We start from the raw sequence: 18,041 nt of genomic DNA, 5'->3' as shown, positions 1-18,041 counted from the left end.
ACCTCATCATTTGATCATGTCTATTTCCTTCTTTAGCTAAATGAAAGCACACATCATGTATTCTTTTGTGTTTGGCTTCTTTTGTGCAACAGTGTTTCTATATAGCAAGTGTGTTTTTCAACATTTTATTTGAAACATCAAAAATACATTCTAATGCTGGAGCCATGGCAATGACTGTGAGGCCTCTCTTGAACATTTCAGAAAAGGTATATTGATTCATTGTTAAATAAATAGGCTGCTTCTTTTTTTTCCACAAAAAGGGGCCACTTGGACACATAAAATAGCAGAGGATGGGACTTGGTATCAGAGGACCTGGGTACAAATCTTAGTTTTACAACACAAGTTAGCAAACATCATCAAGCCTTCGTTTCCTGGGCTGTAAAATGGGAATAAAAATGTCATTTGTTTTGCCAAGCTGTCAAATGGTTTAAATGGAATAATGTCTTCACATACCACCCTGCAATTTATACAGCACTATGGCTGAGCTTATTGTTAGGCAATGAAGACACCTATGATCCTTTCACTCTCGTCCTAACTTGTTCTCTGTTGATTTTTGTCCTCTCTTCCAAACATTTTGGAGCCCAGCAATTGGTTAGTGACTCTTAAACTCTATCAAGTATAGAGGAGTTGGATGAGGCTCTCAGCGTATAAATATATTGCTCAGTGGAGCTCAGATCATCTCTGAGAAACATCTGGAAATAAGCCCTTTTGGCAGATTGGAAGCCCCTCTGCCATGAGTTGTGGGCTGGATTCTTGGGTTTCTTCCAGCCGTGAAATCTTGCAGGGGCACCGTGGGCTCTAACTCTGCCTTTCATGAAACCTAGAAGTTAGAGCCAAGTTGCTTTAAAGAGCTTCTGGCCATTTGATAGATGAGGAAACTAAGACCCAAGAAGACAAATGCTTTTAGGTGGCAATGATGAAGACAGTCATAGAATCATCTCATGTTAGAGCTGGGAAGGTCTCATAAAACTTCTAGTCCAATTATCTGGCAGTTGGGAGGCAGCCTGCTATAATGGGAAGAGCATGAGCTTTGGAATCTTACAGACCTTGGTTCAAATTCCAGTTGGTTAACTTATTGCCTGTGTGACCTTGGGAAAGTTATTTGACTTTTATGGCTTCATGTCTCTATCAATATAAAGGAGACCTACTTTGCTAGTCACTGTAATAAATAGATGATAGATGATAGGTAGATAGATAGATAGATGATGATAGATAGATAGATAGATAGATAGATAGATAGATAGATAATAGATAGATAGATAGATAGATGATAGCTAAAAAGAACAAACCTGGGACAAAACAGGCATTCAATAAAGCATTGCAATTACAGTTAGAGTTACATTACTATTGCTCTACTGTTGATAGATATGATAGAATGGATAGAAGCTTTATATTCTTTCTTTCCTGGTTTTCAAATACTTCCTGAGTGCCTTATGTGCAAGTCATTGCCGATGGAGCCGAAATTTCTCAAAAGGAACGAGAGAGTACATATATACATATTTTAAAGGAATATTGCTGGATCATAGGAATTTAATGCCTTCTGAGTTGGGTCATGGTACTAGTCTAAAGAATGGATGAGACCACCTAGATTTGAACTCATGACTTCACTTGTAATAAAAGCCCACTGTGCTTCTTTAGTAATTCAGACAGCCATGACTCTGCCTCTCTTCTCCAGCTTCAAACTCACCCCAAATACTCTACTTTTCTCTAATTTCTCCCATGATTACATTTTCATGGCTGCCAGCAACTAAACTTGCTTGTTAAGAAGGCCTGGCTTTTTCAGAGAGTGTAGGTAAATTAACACAAGACCATTGGTTCATCAGAATCTTAGACCTTTTTACTGGGGTAGGAAATCAACCATGCCTCTGAAGTCAGGTAATGCCCCATCCACATGGGATTCAGAAAGACAAGCTTTAACAGCAATCATAGGGGCTAAAATACTTTGGTGATGCTGCAGGCTCCAGCCACGTCTGTGTCCCTCCTATCACCTTGAATCTTGATCCACAAAACCAAAGGAGGCAGGAGAGAGGGTCCCCTCCACCAAGAACGGGAGCTCCAGGAGATCAAGGGTCCTATTTTTCTTAATCACTAAGCCCCAGGGCCTAGAACAGTACCTGGCATACAGGGGTTCCCCAAAAGTAATGAATGAACAAGAAAGGATGACTCCTACCTTCTGCAGACATCCTGTCTCATCCTTTGATAACCCAAGACTTACATCTCTGCCACTATCTTTGGCACAATGCTCTGAAGAAGCATATGACTCATAATTTTCAAACCAAAGAGGCTGTTTCTTACTGAGGGAAGAGAAGGGGAGAGAGAGTGCTAGAATAAAAGGATAATTCTAAAACACTTAGAGGGGACAACAAAAACAAGGAAGGATGACAGAAAAGCCTTTTGGCAAATGTAGGTCCATACCCACCCATCTCCTCTTGAGAGTCATTGACAGAGAAGAAAGACGGTAGCAGATTCAAAAGGGTTCTGTCAGTCAAGTAATTAGTCCCCTTCTTAATTCTTATTTTCTATAATTCATATTACTTCTGCAGATATTAACTGATTACAAGTGAAATAGTCCATGTGACTGAGCATATGCGTGTCTATGTGTACATCTGGGACCCCGTCTTCTCACAAAACTCAAGAGTAACCTCGTTCCAGGGCTTTTATTGTCCGTCATAAAAATGGCTTCTCCCAGGACCGAAAAGATAATATTTCCTCAAAATAAAGCAGCAGGATAGTCAAAATCCTTCCTGACATTCTCCCACATGATAACACTTCTTCTAGAAGGTTGGCGTTGCCCCCAGCAGTTCTTTGTGACTAGAAACGGAGAGTTTGTCTTTGTGCAGGGCAAGGTTGAAGCTGAGTTCCACCTCGTTACGGCAGAAGAAGCTGAGAAAAATCCTGTTGGAAAAGCCCGAAAGGAGCCAGAGCCCCTGGCCAAGCCCAAGTGAGTGAAGTCACGGGGTGGGGACATCAGAAATGGGAAAGGCCCTCTGAGGTCTCCATATCAGAGGATGAAAACATTTCTCCAGAACATCCCGCTGGGAGAAGTGAGAAGGTGTTAATAGGTACCATCCAATCAGTGTAGCTTTTTGTTTCTATAATTGAAAAGTATTCCAAAAACATTACAGAATGTTTGGCAAATGGACAGGACACTTTTCTATAGAACTACCACATAAGCACTTCCAGAATAATTTCATATACTTTTTTCTACTATTTTTTTCATGGGAATATGTTTCACATGAATTTTTTCTACTATTTCTCTAGTTATGCATACAAAATTTATCTTCATATTTCACTTATCCTTTGCTGAAAAATTTTGCTTTGTTGCCATAGTTGTCATAATTAGGATTTTTAAATGGCTGTGGAATAGTCCATAGACTTGATACCCGTAATTGAGTTGGTTGCCACCCCATAACTGGATGTTTAATTTACTTCTACCTTTTTTCCATTATTATAATATGATAAAAATGTTTCCCCTTTATAAATTATCACCTTAAAATAAATTTCCAGAAGTAGAATTACTAGCAGCAAGTGTTACCCTATTCAATTGAAACCATGGTTATATATCAATTAAAAAGTAAACATATATAGATATGAAATGTGTACACAAAATACTCTTTCAAATTGTATTTGTCCTACCCCTCCCTGGACTCCAAGTGTCTCATGATTAGTAGGTGGTCCCTTCTCTGTCATAGTGTTAGGAACATAACTGGTGCTTCATTAATTCAAAATTATTTATTCAACTCCTACAATGTGTACCTACTAAAAAAAAACACTTTGAAGAACACCAAAGAAATATAAGATATAAACTCTGCCTTCCAGAAGCTTTCAGTCTGTTTAGAGAGAACACACAGGTTCATAAAACAGTCATCAGAGTGCGGAAGACATATGTTAGGTTCAAACAGTGGGTAAGTCAAGCCATGAGTGAGGCAGGAATTCAGAATGAGGGGAATTATTGTGGACTGGGGTAGTCAGGAAGGGCTTCATGGAAGAGGCAGGGCTTGAGCTGGTCAGGGTGGGACAGACAGAGGGCCCTCAGTTCTCTGGCTGGGTCCTAACCAAACTCTTGCCCTCCTCCAGACCAACTTTTAAAATGATGAGGAATCATTATCACCCAAAATGTTAGCTGGCTTCTGCTTCAAGGCAACATGGTCTTCTCCCATTCTCGGGCCTCTCTTTGTGGGCCCCTGGAAATTGGGAGTCAGAGATCCTTCCTGAGGTCTTGAGACTCCTATGTGTTGACAACATGGCCCCTTCCCTGATCTTCTCTTGCTTCCTTCTCAGCCGTCCAGACACCTCCTTCTCCTGGTTTGTGACCCCCTTCAAGTGCCTGTACCACCTCATCTGGAGGAATTACAAGAAGTACATCATCATCGGTTTCATTCTGATCATCCTCATCATCTTCCTGGTCCTCTTCATCTATACCTTGCCGGGAGCCATCAGCCGAAGGATCGTTGTGGGCTCGTCGTAGAGGGTCATGGAGGACCCAGACCTTCCCTTTCTACTACTCCTCTCTTCTTCCTCATCTGTAAATGGATAAGAATGTATGATCTGTGCAGGCACTGTGCCGGCTGCTAAGGGGATAAACCCAGAGGGCCCAAGAGCCACTCCCTATGTCTAAGGACAGATCAGCTCTTCTTGGAGGAGATGGGAGAGGAATAGTCCTGCCCTACCCCAACCCTTGCCACTACCTTTCCAATTTAAAAGCCTTAAGTCATGGTTTTGCCCATGGGCAGGATGAAATAATGGCTCCTTTACCCCATAGTAATCAATGGTGACCTCAAATTGACTTAGGAAAATATTTTCTAGATCACTAAGTAAGGAATGTGTTTCATGGATGAGGTTTAGGAAAAAGCACAACATACATTTATGGTGACATTGAAAAGGAAAAGAACAGCATTACTCTAGGACAGATTTGGAAGGAAGGTATTATACTTTCTTCTGGATTCTGGACAGTAAAATGACAAGTCAGGTCAACAAAACAACACCCAATGTTCAAATCCAATAAATACAAGCTAAAAATTGAAAATTCTTCTAAGTTAAATAGAGTAGAGCTCATCAAATTTACTTTTATGTCAAAAGATGTTGGAATGCTGAAAAGCCTTTAGCAAAAGTATTTGAAACACTTTCAGATCAGATGGTATTATAAGAAATGTGCGAGAAGAAGGGGTAAGCAAGAATAATTTAGGAATCAGCTCTGTCTGGTGTTCTACACATAGGTTATCACTCATGGCCTGTCTTGTGTATAAAAAAATAAATTAAAATAATGTTCTAGGCCTAATTGTGCAGCCCTGACCCTAAAGATATTACGCTTAAGAATTAAAAAGATTTTGAAGCAGAAAACCCATTTCCCAAGAAGTTGTCATGAGTCCGTACTTGTGTTCTTAAATGGGATTAATTTAAATCTATTCATTTGATGGATTAGAGTTGTTCTTGCTGCTTAAATTTGGTTCAGAGTCGTTTTGTTTCGTTTTGTTTTTTTAACAGCATTTGAATCTTTCCTCCCAAACCAACTAAGCAAAACATAATTAATACCAGCAACAACACCAAGCAACTCACAGGACATGATATCCAATTCTGTGTCTCCAGTAGTTGAAACAGTTGGTGCCTTTCTTGCTCTTTTCCCTCAAAAATACACATAAATGGAAATTGAGATTGACTTCACAGCTGGGGAATTTATTCATTCAACAGCTAATTATTGAGTTCCATCCTTGTTCCAACTGCTGTGATTAACTCTAGGGACTCAAAAGTACACAATCAGATAAACTAAATCTTTGCTCTAAAGGAGCATAGGGTTTGATAGACAGAAGATATTAATCAAATAATCACACACAGATAAATACAGACTGATGGATCGAATAGGGGCCAAGTACTGGGAGCAGAAAGACCATCTTAAGGAGGACCCATAGCCATTCTGGCAGTCAGGAAGGCTTCCTAGGGAAGTAATGACTGAAGGGAGATAAAAGATAAGGAAGAAAGATGGAGAGGAAGAAGAGCACTCTAGACAGAGGAAAATAGCGTGTGCAAAGGCCCTGAGGAGGGAGGGAGTGAGGCACATGAAGGGGTCTAAAAGACGGTGGGTACCTAGTGAGAGGCAAAGGACCCTGAGATGGGGCTGGAAAGCCATCTAAGGGCCCACACCCTTAAGGGCTTCAGTCTTCATTTTAAGGGCAGTGGATAGCAAAGGATTTTTAAGCAATAGAAAAGAATGACTAGATTTTTATTCCACATGGAGAACAGATTGGAGGTACTGCAGTCCTTCCCACAAGAGAGGATGATTATTTTCACTCAGTAATTGTGGCAGAGGAGGGAAGAGGAGGGATCAGAGCTGATCTCTCTAAGGCTCCAGGGTGGTCTAATGGGGAATTGGGGGTCTAGTATTGACTCTACTTTATACAAGCTGTGTGACCTAAGGCAGCTAACTTCACATCTCTGATCTATACTTTCCTTGTCTATCACATAAGGAAGTTCATATATACTGTGATGAAAAGACTATGGCATATTCTGGGGCAAAATGAGCGTTGATGGGTCTGTAGCATGGAGTGGGATGGACTGTACTCAGAGTCAGATTATGAATGGCTTTGAATGCCAAGCCAAGAAGGTTGGACTTTATGCAGCAGAAAGTGGGGGCCCCTGGAAGAATTTAAACAGAGAAGTGGCAAGAACCAGTCTAGGTATCGGAGAAGTTGCTCTGCCTACAGTGCATGATGGATTGATGAAGATGAGATCCAGAGGCCAGGGACATTTTCAGAAGCAGTAGTCAAAACCCTGGTGGGAGATGAGGACCTGTGTCAGGGCCACAGCCATGGAGATGGAGAGGAAGAGCAGATTCTGGAACCTTGGCGAGGTTCTCCAACCTTCACCCCCATCTCTGGCACCCAAGATGCCTGCCAGAGAGGACAGGGAAATTTGAATCCTGGCTGTGTCATTTCTACCTGGGCAGGTCACAATCTCTGAGTCTTAACTTCTTCATCTGAAAAAAAGGAATTATTACCTACTTGGCAAGAGTCATGTAGATCGTAAAAAAAGTATGTAAAATGTGTAGCTTGTGCCTGGCATGAAGCCAGTCCTCAAAGGATAGTAGCTAGTGTCATAAGTATCATTTCTACAGGTGGAATCAGCAGTATGTGGAGTCTAGTTGTATCTAGAAGTGAGGAAAGATGATCAGACCTATGTTTTAGAAATGTTCTGGCACATGGACGAAGAAACTTTCAACCAATAATACTCCCAAGTGTATTTATTTTGTATTGATTCTGTAACAGACTACAACAAGCCCAGTGGATTAGAACAACACAAATTTATCATACAGTTCTGTAGGTCAGAAGTTCATCACAGACCTCACTGAGCTAAAATCAAGATATCAGCAGACCTACCTTCCCTCCTGGAAGCCCTAGGGGAGGATCTGTTTTTTTGCCTTTTCCAGTTTCTAGAGGCTGCCTGCATTCCTTGGCTTGTGGCCCCTTCCTCCATCTTCAAAGCCAGCAAGTTTACATCCCTCTGTGCCTTTCTTTTGTAGTCACACCTCTCTCTGACTATAGCCGGAAATGTTCTTGCTTTTAAGGACCCATGTGAGTACATTGGATCCACCCAGATAATCCAGGATAATCTCCCTACCTCAAGGTCCTTAACTTAATCACATCTGCAAAGACCCTATTGCCATGTAAAGTAACATATGCACAGGTTCTGGGGATTAGGACATGGACTTTTTTAGCAGAGGGAAGCATTATTCTACTACATCGAATATCACCCCAGCATTTTAATTCAGCCCAATTTGAAAGCCACTTCAGCAGAGCTTTGAAAGTCGGTGGGATGATTATGGTGTATGAAGTAAGGAGGCTCCACAGACGCTTTTCTCTCTGGAACAAGATGTTTCCATTTGTTGTTCAGCCTCTCAAGCAACAATTGTCTCAGGAAAAAAAGGAAGGATCATTCAGTCCTTCCCTGACTAATTAAAATCCTCTCAAGCACAATGGATGAGGTGTGTTCGGAGCTGGTTATGAAAGGACTCTGCCACTTCCTCTCACATTTCTGCTTCAGGAGTTTTCAAATAAGCCTCTTCAATTCAGCTTTCCTTTAACACATCAGTAGTTCCTTCCAATTCAGGAGAAAACCTGTGTCTCTCCTCTCCCTAGTTTATAAAGGGCAATCTGAGAAACGAGCACTCTATTTTTCACTGAATTGTTGTACTAGTGGAAAGAAAAATGGGCTTTGGAGACTGAGATAAAAGCACTGAAACTTGGGTATAGACACTAGCTGTGTGACCTTGAGCAAGTTACTCAGCGACTGTGAATCCTATCTTTCTGATCTGTAAAATGAAGCTAATACCCATCTTATTAGGATTGTCTGTGTTTGGGCATTTGTGGTTGTGGGTAGTAGACCTCTACTGGGGATAGAGGTAGAGGATTATAAAATGTCTAATATACTGTCTTCTATGTCATAGTATCCAAATTAATGAGAGCTTATTATTTAAGTAACAAATAACTAATGTTTGCTGTGTGCTGTTATAGATTACAAAGTAATACATGTATCTTCTCACTGATTCTCTCAACAGCCTCACATTGTAGACAAGGAAACAGCTGCAGGGACGTCCAAGCTAGCCCAGCTCATTTGTAACAGATCTAAGATCCAAGCCCAGACTCCTCCCTCCTGCCACACGCCCCGCCCCCGCCCTCCTGCTCTCTCCTTTATAAGCGGCTGCCTAATGCTTGATTTAAAGTGGGTGGGGCCGCCTCCAGTCAGAAAATTCCTCAGAGATTTTTTAAGGTCCATCCATGTCCTAGGGGTTCATCCAGGTCCCCTAAAACCTTTCAAGTATCTTATACACAACAGTGTGGATGCATGTTTGAGCCTCTCTTTTTACTTGAACCACTGCATTTGATGGTTAGAGAATGTAGTTGGCATCTCTCATCCATGCTCTCCCCAGATCTTTTCAATTTTCTTTTCTCATTTTGCCACTTCTTATAGTAGAAATCCCCCCACCCTAATGCAGAAAACAACTTCTGGAGTGCAAACATTTAACTGAGCTCTTTATAAATCAGGCATAGAACTCATAGAACTTAGATTTGGAAATTATGTGAAGAAACAGGCAGGGTAGAGGCACTCAACCATCCCAGAAACTGCTAGCTACTTACCAAATATCTATTTTCTCTTTCCTGCTTGGTAACAGAAGGTAAACATTAATACTTTACCAGAGATGTGATTTGCAAATATTTTCTCTCTGTGGCTTGCTTTTTTACTCTGTTGATAGTGTCTTTTGACACACAAATTTTTAAAATTTTGATGAAGTCCTGTTTGTCTATCATTTCTTTTGTTGCCTGTGCCTTTGATGTTATATTCAAGAAATCATTATCAATGTCATGAAGCTTTTATCTTACATTTTCTTCTAAGACTTTTATAGTTTTAATTCTTATGTTTAGGACGCTGAAACATTCTGAGTTAATTTTTGTATATGGTGTTAGGTAAAGGTTCAACTTCATTCTTTTGCAGGCGGATAGTCAGTTTTCCCAGCACCATTTGTTGAAAACCTCACCTTTAAGTGTTTCTCTGTGCTTCATTAATACATAATACTAACAGTAGCAGCCTTTTTTTTTTAATGTTTTTAATTAATTAATTAATTTATTTATTTATTTATTTATTTTTGGCTGTGTTGGGTCTTCGTTTCTGTGCGAGGGCTTTCTCCAGTTGCGGCAAGTGGGGGCCACTCTTCATCGCGGTGCGCGGGCCTCTCACTATCATGGCCTCTCTTGTTGTGGAGCACAGGCTCCAGACGCATAGGCTCCGTAGTTGTGGCTCACGGGCCTAGTCGCTCCGCGGCATGTGGGATCCTCCCAGACCAGGGCTCGAACCCATGTCACCTGCATTGGCAGGCAGATTCTCAACCACTGCGCCACCAGGGAAGCCCCAGTAGCAGCTTTTTATTGCAGCTGGAATGCTAGATATTTTCATAGATAATCTTCTTTAATCCATATGATGACCCTATGAGGAGTCTATGATCAGGATGGCCTAGGATATATTATAGTAGCAAACAACCTCCCACATCTCTGAGGTTGATCTTTTTTTTTTTTTAATTAATTAATTAATTAATTAATTTTTATGGCTGTGTTGGGTCTTCGTTTCTGTGCGAGGGCTTTCTCTAGTTGTGGCAAGCGGGGGCCACTCTTCATCGCAGTGCGCGGGCCTCTCACTATCGCGGCCTCTCTTGTTGCGGAGCACAGGCTCCAGACACGCAGGCTCAGTAATTGTGGCTCATGGGCCCAGCTGCTCTGCAGCATGTGGGATCTTCCCGGACCAGGGCTCGAACCCGTTTCCCCTGCATTGGCAGGCAGACTCTCAACCACTGCGCCACCAGGGAAGACCTCTGAGGTTGATCTTAATAATTTTTCTCACTCACAGATTTGGCTTTGGGTCTCAACAACTCTCCACATGTTGCCCAGGATCCTAGGCTGCTTTGGTCATAGGGACCCTCCATATCAACACTAACTCCACAATATGCAGCCAGGAAAACAGAGCAATGAGTCTCCAACACTGCCTTCCATAAGAAGTAACACATGACACTTCCACTCACACCTCATTGGCCAAAATGAGTCACGTGGACATGCCCAAATTCAAAGGAGCAGCGAACTATAATCCCCCCACCCTGTACTGAGAGGCAGAGGAGAACCAGATGTTGGTGGATAGTAGTAATGCTTTCCGCATTTGGGTATGATTATTTGCAATTTATGGATCAAAAAATTAGGACTCCATAGCTAATTACAGTGAAGTTCTGTTGGGTTTTAAACCATCTTCTCTCCTTATTCCCAATTTTTTTTTTTTAACCTGCAATTAAAGATGTCAACGCACATGTAGAACACAGGGACTTTGCTGGGGAGTCTGGTGCTATTTTATTCCAAACCAGGTGTCTGCCTGGGAAATCTTAACCATGGCCTTAGAAATTCGGCAGATTTCTATAGCACTAGAATTACAAATGTGGATGATGTCATGAGTAGCTATTAGAAGGTCAACATATGTGGTGGTGTTTTTGACATTGTTTTCACTCCTTCTAATACACAGTAGAGAGAATTTCTGCTGGCTGCATAATTACATTATAATATACTGGATATAGACTATGTTCTCCCTCAAGAATTACCTAATGTTCTGCCTGTACCAGTCTTTGTGATGTTTATGATGATTTAATGAAACTGCTTGCTAACTGTAAGCCAAGTGATTTTCAATAAAACAACACGATTCAGATTGTGGTGAATCATTTTTATGGCTTTCCTGAGCTCCTTCACCAGAGGCAATTACAGCTCCTAAGAGTCCACCTGGGGCTCTTAGGAAACGCCCAGGTGGCCCTCTACTTCCTTTGACTCAGGAAGCTCAGCTGGAGTCTTAGTTAGGATCCAGGCATGCAGAGGCAGCAGCGGTGGCCACAAAGTAGAAGTCAATTTGCATTAGTGTCAGTTTACAATGCGCTCAGAAGTACATGACGCTCTGCTCATTTTGGTCCTTCCCACCTTTCCTTCTGCCAAACCCCGGTATACTTTGTTTGGACCTCTCCTATGATCCAGACACATTTTATCTGGCCCTGGAATCAATATGTACTTGTCATCGTGCCTTATTCACCTCTGCATACTGAGTTTTCTCGGGTCCTATTGACTGATGTGTAGAAATGTGATGACAGTAACAGTAATAACCCCAAAGTCGGGACTCTCTTGACCCAATTTGATTGACAGAAACTCAGCCTCCTAAAAAGTCTTATTCGATTACACAGACCCAGAAGCTTTTAAATAAAACCTTAAACCAGGCATAGGACAGTTTACCCATCATCATTTCACCTCCAGCAGGGCAGGAACAGATATACAGACAGAAGCAGAGACTAGGGTGGCCATGGGACAAATGTTGGCCAATGACAGGCATTAAGAAGTCTGCTGGCTGGAGCTTTTGAACTGTTCTGGTTCACCTGACAAGAGGGGGACACAGTTCTTTTCTTTTATCCAATCCCCTGATTCCTTTCTGGAATGTAGAAGTGATGCTTGGAGTTGCAGCAGCCATCTCTCCACATGAGGATGGAAGCCAAGATCAATGATAGTGCATCACAAAGCATGAAGGAGCCTTTAGCTCTGCACTGGTGCCCTTCAGACTTCCCATTACATGGGAAAAAAACAACCCTTAACCTGATAGTTAGGTTTTCTGTGGCTTACAGTCAATAGCAATCCTTAATGATGCAGAATGGCAAGGCACGTGTCTTCAAAATTACAGATGCTATTAAATTGCTTTTAAGGAAAAATGCACCCATTTGAGTAAAAATTGGTAGAGGAAAGGCAGAGCAAGAGGAAGGGTCTGGCCAGATTTGGGAGCAGAGGCAGAAGTTCACATCCAAATATGTATGATGGTAACTCACATATAAGAACATCCCTCTCCCCTCCATCAGCACCAGTCACACACAAGCAGAGGCCAGGGCAGGCGCAGGAGCAGGGGTGAAGCTAAAGCTTTGTAAAAACTCAATAACTCAGGGAAATTCCCTGACAGCCCAGTGGTTAGGACTCCACACTTTCACTGCCAAGGGCCCGGGTTCGATCCCTGGTCAGGGAACTAAGATCCCACAAGCTGTGCACACAGCCAATAAATAAATAAACAACAAGCATTTTTTTTTTTAATGTGAAAAAAAAAAAACCTCAATAATTCAGTGACTTGGTCAGTTGGTGAATTGGCTTTTAGAAAATTAGCTTTCAACGAATTAATTTTCACAAAGCCTGTGTTTTCAGCTGAAACCACTGCCATTTCCCTGGGCCACCACAGCTCCTACAATAGCTGAGTGCTCCTCTGCACCAGAGCTGCGCTGTGGCTGGGCTCAGAGGGGACAGTGCCCCTCTCCCCGCTCACTGTCAACCCCAAGAGGACTGCATGGTCCCTGACCCCTACACAGATCTCAGCCGAGCAGCTCTCTCCCATTCCCACTCTCTCTGGAGGATTCGGCCATCAGCAACAGCTAATATCGAGTAGGCCACACACTTTGCTAGGGGGTATTAATACAGTATATAATTGAATCTTCTTAACCCTGTGAGGAAGGCATTTTCCCCAGTTTACAGATAAGAGGCTTAGTAACTGGCCAACGTTACTCAGCTTGGCCAGAATTTGAATCCTGAGCTGCTGGGCTTTAAAACTGATGCTTTCTCATCTGTATCACCCTCTTCCCCACAAGGCTGACCTTACAGTCCCTCCCAAGGGCTGTGTTGTGAACATGGAGACGTGGGTGTGAAACTGCTTTCTGCTTTGCAGGAAGGCAAAGAAAATGTCAGCTGTTATTTGATCTCATGTGCTGGCTCCACATCTGGCCTCCCTTTGGGACCCACCTCTCAACCCACAACATCCCCCGTGGGAGGAAAGAGCTGGCAGACCTACCGCTCTGCCCCTCGACAGCTCCCTTCTCTGGACCTGGAGAGGGTTGCCTTGGGAACTAAGCAGCTTCCTTGCTGTCTGCTCTGAGGACAGGCAGGCTGAGAAGCCTGCCAGAGACTGGCTTTGCTGGCTCCTCTGGTGCCAGGGGCTGTTGGCTTTGGTGGTCCAGGACACTTGCTGCGTGCTGTGTGGGCAGAAACCAGGAGGTGTGGGGTGGGAGAAAAAAATGATTCATAGAAATCTGGGTAGAGACCAAAACCAAAGTCAGGAAGACCATCCATCTGGACCCGAATCTGCAGGGATCCTAGACAGGGAAGGAGACAAGAGGATGGAATACGGGGAGACCAGAAAGAGGAAGAAGGGCCAAAGTGTAGGGTGGGAGTCAGAACCTAGAGAAACTCCTACTCAGAAAGTGTCAGAGTCGAGCCTCTTTGGGGACAGTGGGAACCTTGTGTACAGGCAGAAGGAGCTGTCAAGACACTGAACCTACCCATGTGGCAGGTTCAATCCCTCCTTGCCTTTTGTCCCACACTCCTGAGGGAAGGGACCACTGGACAGGTCAGTTTTGTTTGTTTTTTATAGACGTTATTTTTTAGAGCAGTTTTAGGCTCTCAGTACAACTGAGCGGAAAGTACAGAGAGTTCCCATATACGCCCTGCTCCACATGTGTACAGCCTTCCCCACTTCAACATCCCACACCGCATTTATTACAACCGATGAACTCACCTTGACACATCATTACTACTCAAAGTCCATGGTGTACATTAGGGTTCATTCTTGGGGCTGAACATTCTATGGGTTTGGACAAATATATAAGGACACATACCCATCATTATAGTATCATCCAGAATAGTTTCACTGCCCTAAAAATCCTCTGTGCTTCTCCTATTCATCCCTTACTCCCTCCTAACCCCTGGGAACCGCTGCTCTTTTTAATGTCTCCAGAGTTTTGCCTTTTCCAGAATGTCATATAGCAGGAATCATACAGTATGTAGCCTTTTCAGACTGACTTCCTCCACTTAGTAACATGAATTTAAGTTTCCTCTGTCTTTTCATGGCTTGATAGCTGACTTCTTTTCAGCACTGACTAATATTCCATTATCTGGATGTACCACAGTCTATTTATCCACTCACCTACTGAGGGACATCTTGGTTGCTTCCAAGTTTGGGCAATTACAAATAAAGCTGGTACAAACTTCTGTGTGTGGGGTATTGCGTGGACATGGGTTTTCAGCTTTGGGGGATAAATACCAAGGAACATGATTGCTGGATCATATAGTAAGAGTATGTTTAGTTTTGTAAGAAACTGCCAAGGATGCATCAATTTTGATGAGAAGAGTTGTTCAAACATGAGAGAGCTCCTGAAAAATGGTGTTTGGTGTCTAAGGAGCGGGGTAAGAGGGGAATGGGGGAGCCAACAATGCCAAAGAAGGGCAAGTAGGTGAAGAGAGTAAAGACTGACACACCTGCCTCACAATTGCCGAGGAGGGGTGTAGTTAGAGACCTCATCTTTGAACTTGATTCAGCCTTCACTGAACTAGAGCTGCCAACTCCAGTCACACCCTGCCTGCCCTTAGAAGATTCACCAGCTGGTTGTAAAAATCACAAGTCATTAACTCAATACACTCATTTTCCAACTGGCTTCTCCTGCAAAGAAAAATCTTTCTCATATTTCCCATTTTCCATTGTACAAAGCACCCAGTTCATGCTCAGAAATACTAGCTGTAGGTAATAATGCAATGAGCCAAATTATTCTGAAGCCTAACCTAGCATCCACACCCAAAACCTTAGTCTTCTCGTTACTTTCGAGGGGTGTGTCCATCAGGGCACTGTTGTGCTGGAGATTGGGACCACATGTTACTCATTCCCCTTCCCTCTGGGCTGTAACCAGTTGACAATAGACACAGGAGCCAAACATGGACCAGAGTATCAGTTTTATCAATAACAGCAAGGTCCCCATAACTTGCTTACAGTCGTGGTTTTCCAGAAAATCATCCCCCTGCCCTGCCCTGCATGGAAGGTAGATGGGCCAGTATGGTAGGATGAACTTATTAACCAATCTACCTCTTGCTTTTTTGCTTTAGGTGCTGCTAAGTAAGCCAGAGAATGGTGAGATCATGAGGCTCTCTGTGCCCGGGCACAGATCCAACAAGAGGCAAGAGCCCTGCCATGAATGAGCACCCTGACCTTGCCCAGCAGAGCAGTGTGGCTGCTGAATGCCCAGCCTCTCACCAACCCTCCAATGGATGAGTCCATGCTCTTCCTTTCTGCTAATGGGGTGGGAGGAGGAGACAGAGAGAAACCCACCATCCCAGTTTGCCTGGACTGAAGCATTCCTGAGATGTGGGGCTTTCAAGACTAACACCAGAAAGTCCTTGATGAATCGGAACACAAGTTGGTCACCTTACACTTTCCTCAAGCCTTAGCAAATATGTTCTCTCTAAAGAGGGAACTACAAAGTGGAGAGAAGGACAGACGGGTTTCTTCCTACAGTGGCTCCAGGGCTCCCCCTAGGCTGATGAGAACTGGGGCAGTTAGTGGATGGGGTGTGGGTGAGAGGATAAAATTTGAGAGGTAGATACAACACCACCTTAACAGTGTTACCGAACTAGGTTCGTTTGCCCAGACGTGCAGCAAGCCAAACGCTGAGACACCAAGGTTTGCAGCAGAGAAAAGGATTTATTCACGAGGCAGCTAAGCCAGGAGATGGGAGAACTAGTCTCAGATCCACCTCCCGGAAGGTGAGGGGCTTGGGACATTTATGGGTAAATCTGAGGCATGGGGAGCAAGGGGAACGGTGATTGGAGACAAGGAAAAGGTGAGGTAGTCGCCATTCTGCGCAGGTGCAGCTAAGTTACATGCTTTTTCATGGGACTCGCGTTCAGCAAATGGATGCATTAACATGTTCTGAGGGTAGAGTTTTTGGTCCTCTGAGGTCAAAAGGTCACCAAGTGGACACTCATGCATGCCCAGTTGGAGGGTCAGTGGTCCTAACCAATCTTACCAGCTCAAGCTCCAACTGACTACAAGTTTCTGAAAAGCAACTAGGGCAAACATCTTATGGTTTAGGCTACGTGACACTTAGAGGGCATGCAGTTTTTTGCAGAAATAGTAAAAGCGCGCTTGATCAGTGATGGCAGGTTACAAGTTTAATGGATCTAACTGATGGTTACCCTCAATTTCAAAAGTACTCCTCTCAGAACTATTACATTTAGAATGGATAAACAAGATCCTACTGTATAGCACAATGAACTATATCCAGTCTCCTGGGATAAACCATAATGGAAAAGAATATTAAAAAAAAGAATGCATTTATGTGTATAACTGAATCACTTTGCTGTACAGCAGAGATTGGCACAACATTGTAAATCAACTATACTTCAATAAAATAAAATAAAATAAATACCTAAAAATAGAATTACAAAAAAAAAAAATACTGCTCTCCATGGTGGGACTACTGGTGATCTTTATGTTTTTTAATGCTTTTCTATTTTTTCCCCCAACTTTCTAAAATAAACATCTGTAACATGGTAATCAGAAAAAAACCCCACTAAATTATAGTTAAACAAAAAGAATAAGAAAAGATCAGTTATTTATATAATAAAACTCATTTTTAAAATGAGATCATTTTCTCCTGTATGCTAGATGGGGTGTATACTCTGGAAGTATTTATCAATTGATGCGGAAAGATGAGTAAGGAAAATGAAAAATATGTTCCAAGTTTACCCTGGATGACCTTTGGATTATGGTAGTATTGCAATTTTTAAGACGTTCCACAACTCTCCCCTTCTCAATTGTAATCAACTTAAGTACTTATCCGGATTCTCTCAAAACACAGACTGTATCATCCTATTCCTTCCCTACCCTATTCCCAAATACCTTTGCTGACTTGAAAGTGTGATTTAATGTTACGCTCTCCATTTCAGTAGCATTTGCTACCTTTTGAGCAAGCATGGTTGAAGATACAATTTGCTCTATTTGCTCTATTACCCACCTAACTGACGGGAGACTCTACAGAGATGGATTTTTGGTCTTGATTCAGCTGCTTTCTGAATATATGTCCTTAAATGTCCCCAAGACTCAGGCTCTTCATCCAGAGTGGAGCTGGGAGGCACTTTTCCCCCAAGCTTCAGAGTGCCCCCGGGGACCTCGATCACAAACAGTGAGTATGGGAGTGCTCTGTATGCTGTAGGATACTGTCTACGTATTTGCAACTAGGGATCAAGGGACTGACTTTTTGCCTTAGGTGTCAGGATACATAGAAACCAATCCAACTAGAAAAATTTAAATGTATTCATTCATTCTTTCATCCATTCTTGTATCCAAAAGGCATTTCCTGGTTGGCACCATCATCCCTGTGCTCGGAGCTGGAGACCCAAAGATGAATAAGGTAGTTTCTAAGCTGAGACTGAGTCTGAGAGGTATCAGTGATACTGCAGGCTCCCAGACCACCTTCTACCCACCCCTCTTAGTTCTGGGCTCTGGGACCATAATGGGACCATGATGAGACAAGTCTGCTAGGACTGAATACCAAAACTTCCAGCTACTTCTCTACTGGTGACTGATAGAAACTTGCATTTTTCTTTCCTTTTACCCAAAGGAAAAAATAAACACTTTATAACTGACACAAGTCCTTCAGTCAGGAAACTGGACTCAGACCTAGAGAA

The 18,041-nt window shown here is 42.7% G+C and overlaps 1 protein-coding gene across 1 annotated transcript in view; it reads left to right on the top strand.

Annotated features, from left to right (window-relative positions):
• FER1L6 (fer-1 like family member 6) overlaps positions 1–4,468 on the top strand; it is a 117,203-nt gene extending 112,735 nt beyond the window's left edge. The window contains exons 39-40 of the mRNA XM_059901503.1: positions 2,841–2,941; positions 4,282–4,468. Of these exons, the coding sequence (XP_059757486.1) occupies positions 2,841–2,941; positions 4,282–4,468 (288 nt within the window). The remainder of the gene's footprint in view (positions 1–2,840; positions 2,942–4,281) is intronic.
• Positions 4,469–18,041: the final 13,573 nt, after the last annotated feature.

Source organism: Balaenoptera ricei, chromosome 17, assembly GCF_028023285.1.
Source record: "Balaenoptera ricei isolate mBalRic1 chromosome 17, mBalRic1.hap2, whole genome shotgun sequence".
In the NCBI taxonomy this organism is placed as follows: domain Eukaryota; kingdom Metazoa; phylum Chordata; class Mammalia; order Artiodactyla; family Balaenopteridae; genus Balaenoptera; species Balaenoptera ricei.
Note: the sequence above shows the minus strand (reverse complement) of the source record. Positions and strands in the feature narration are given on the sequence as shown.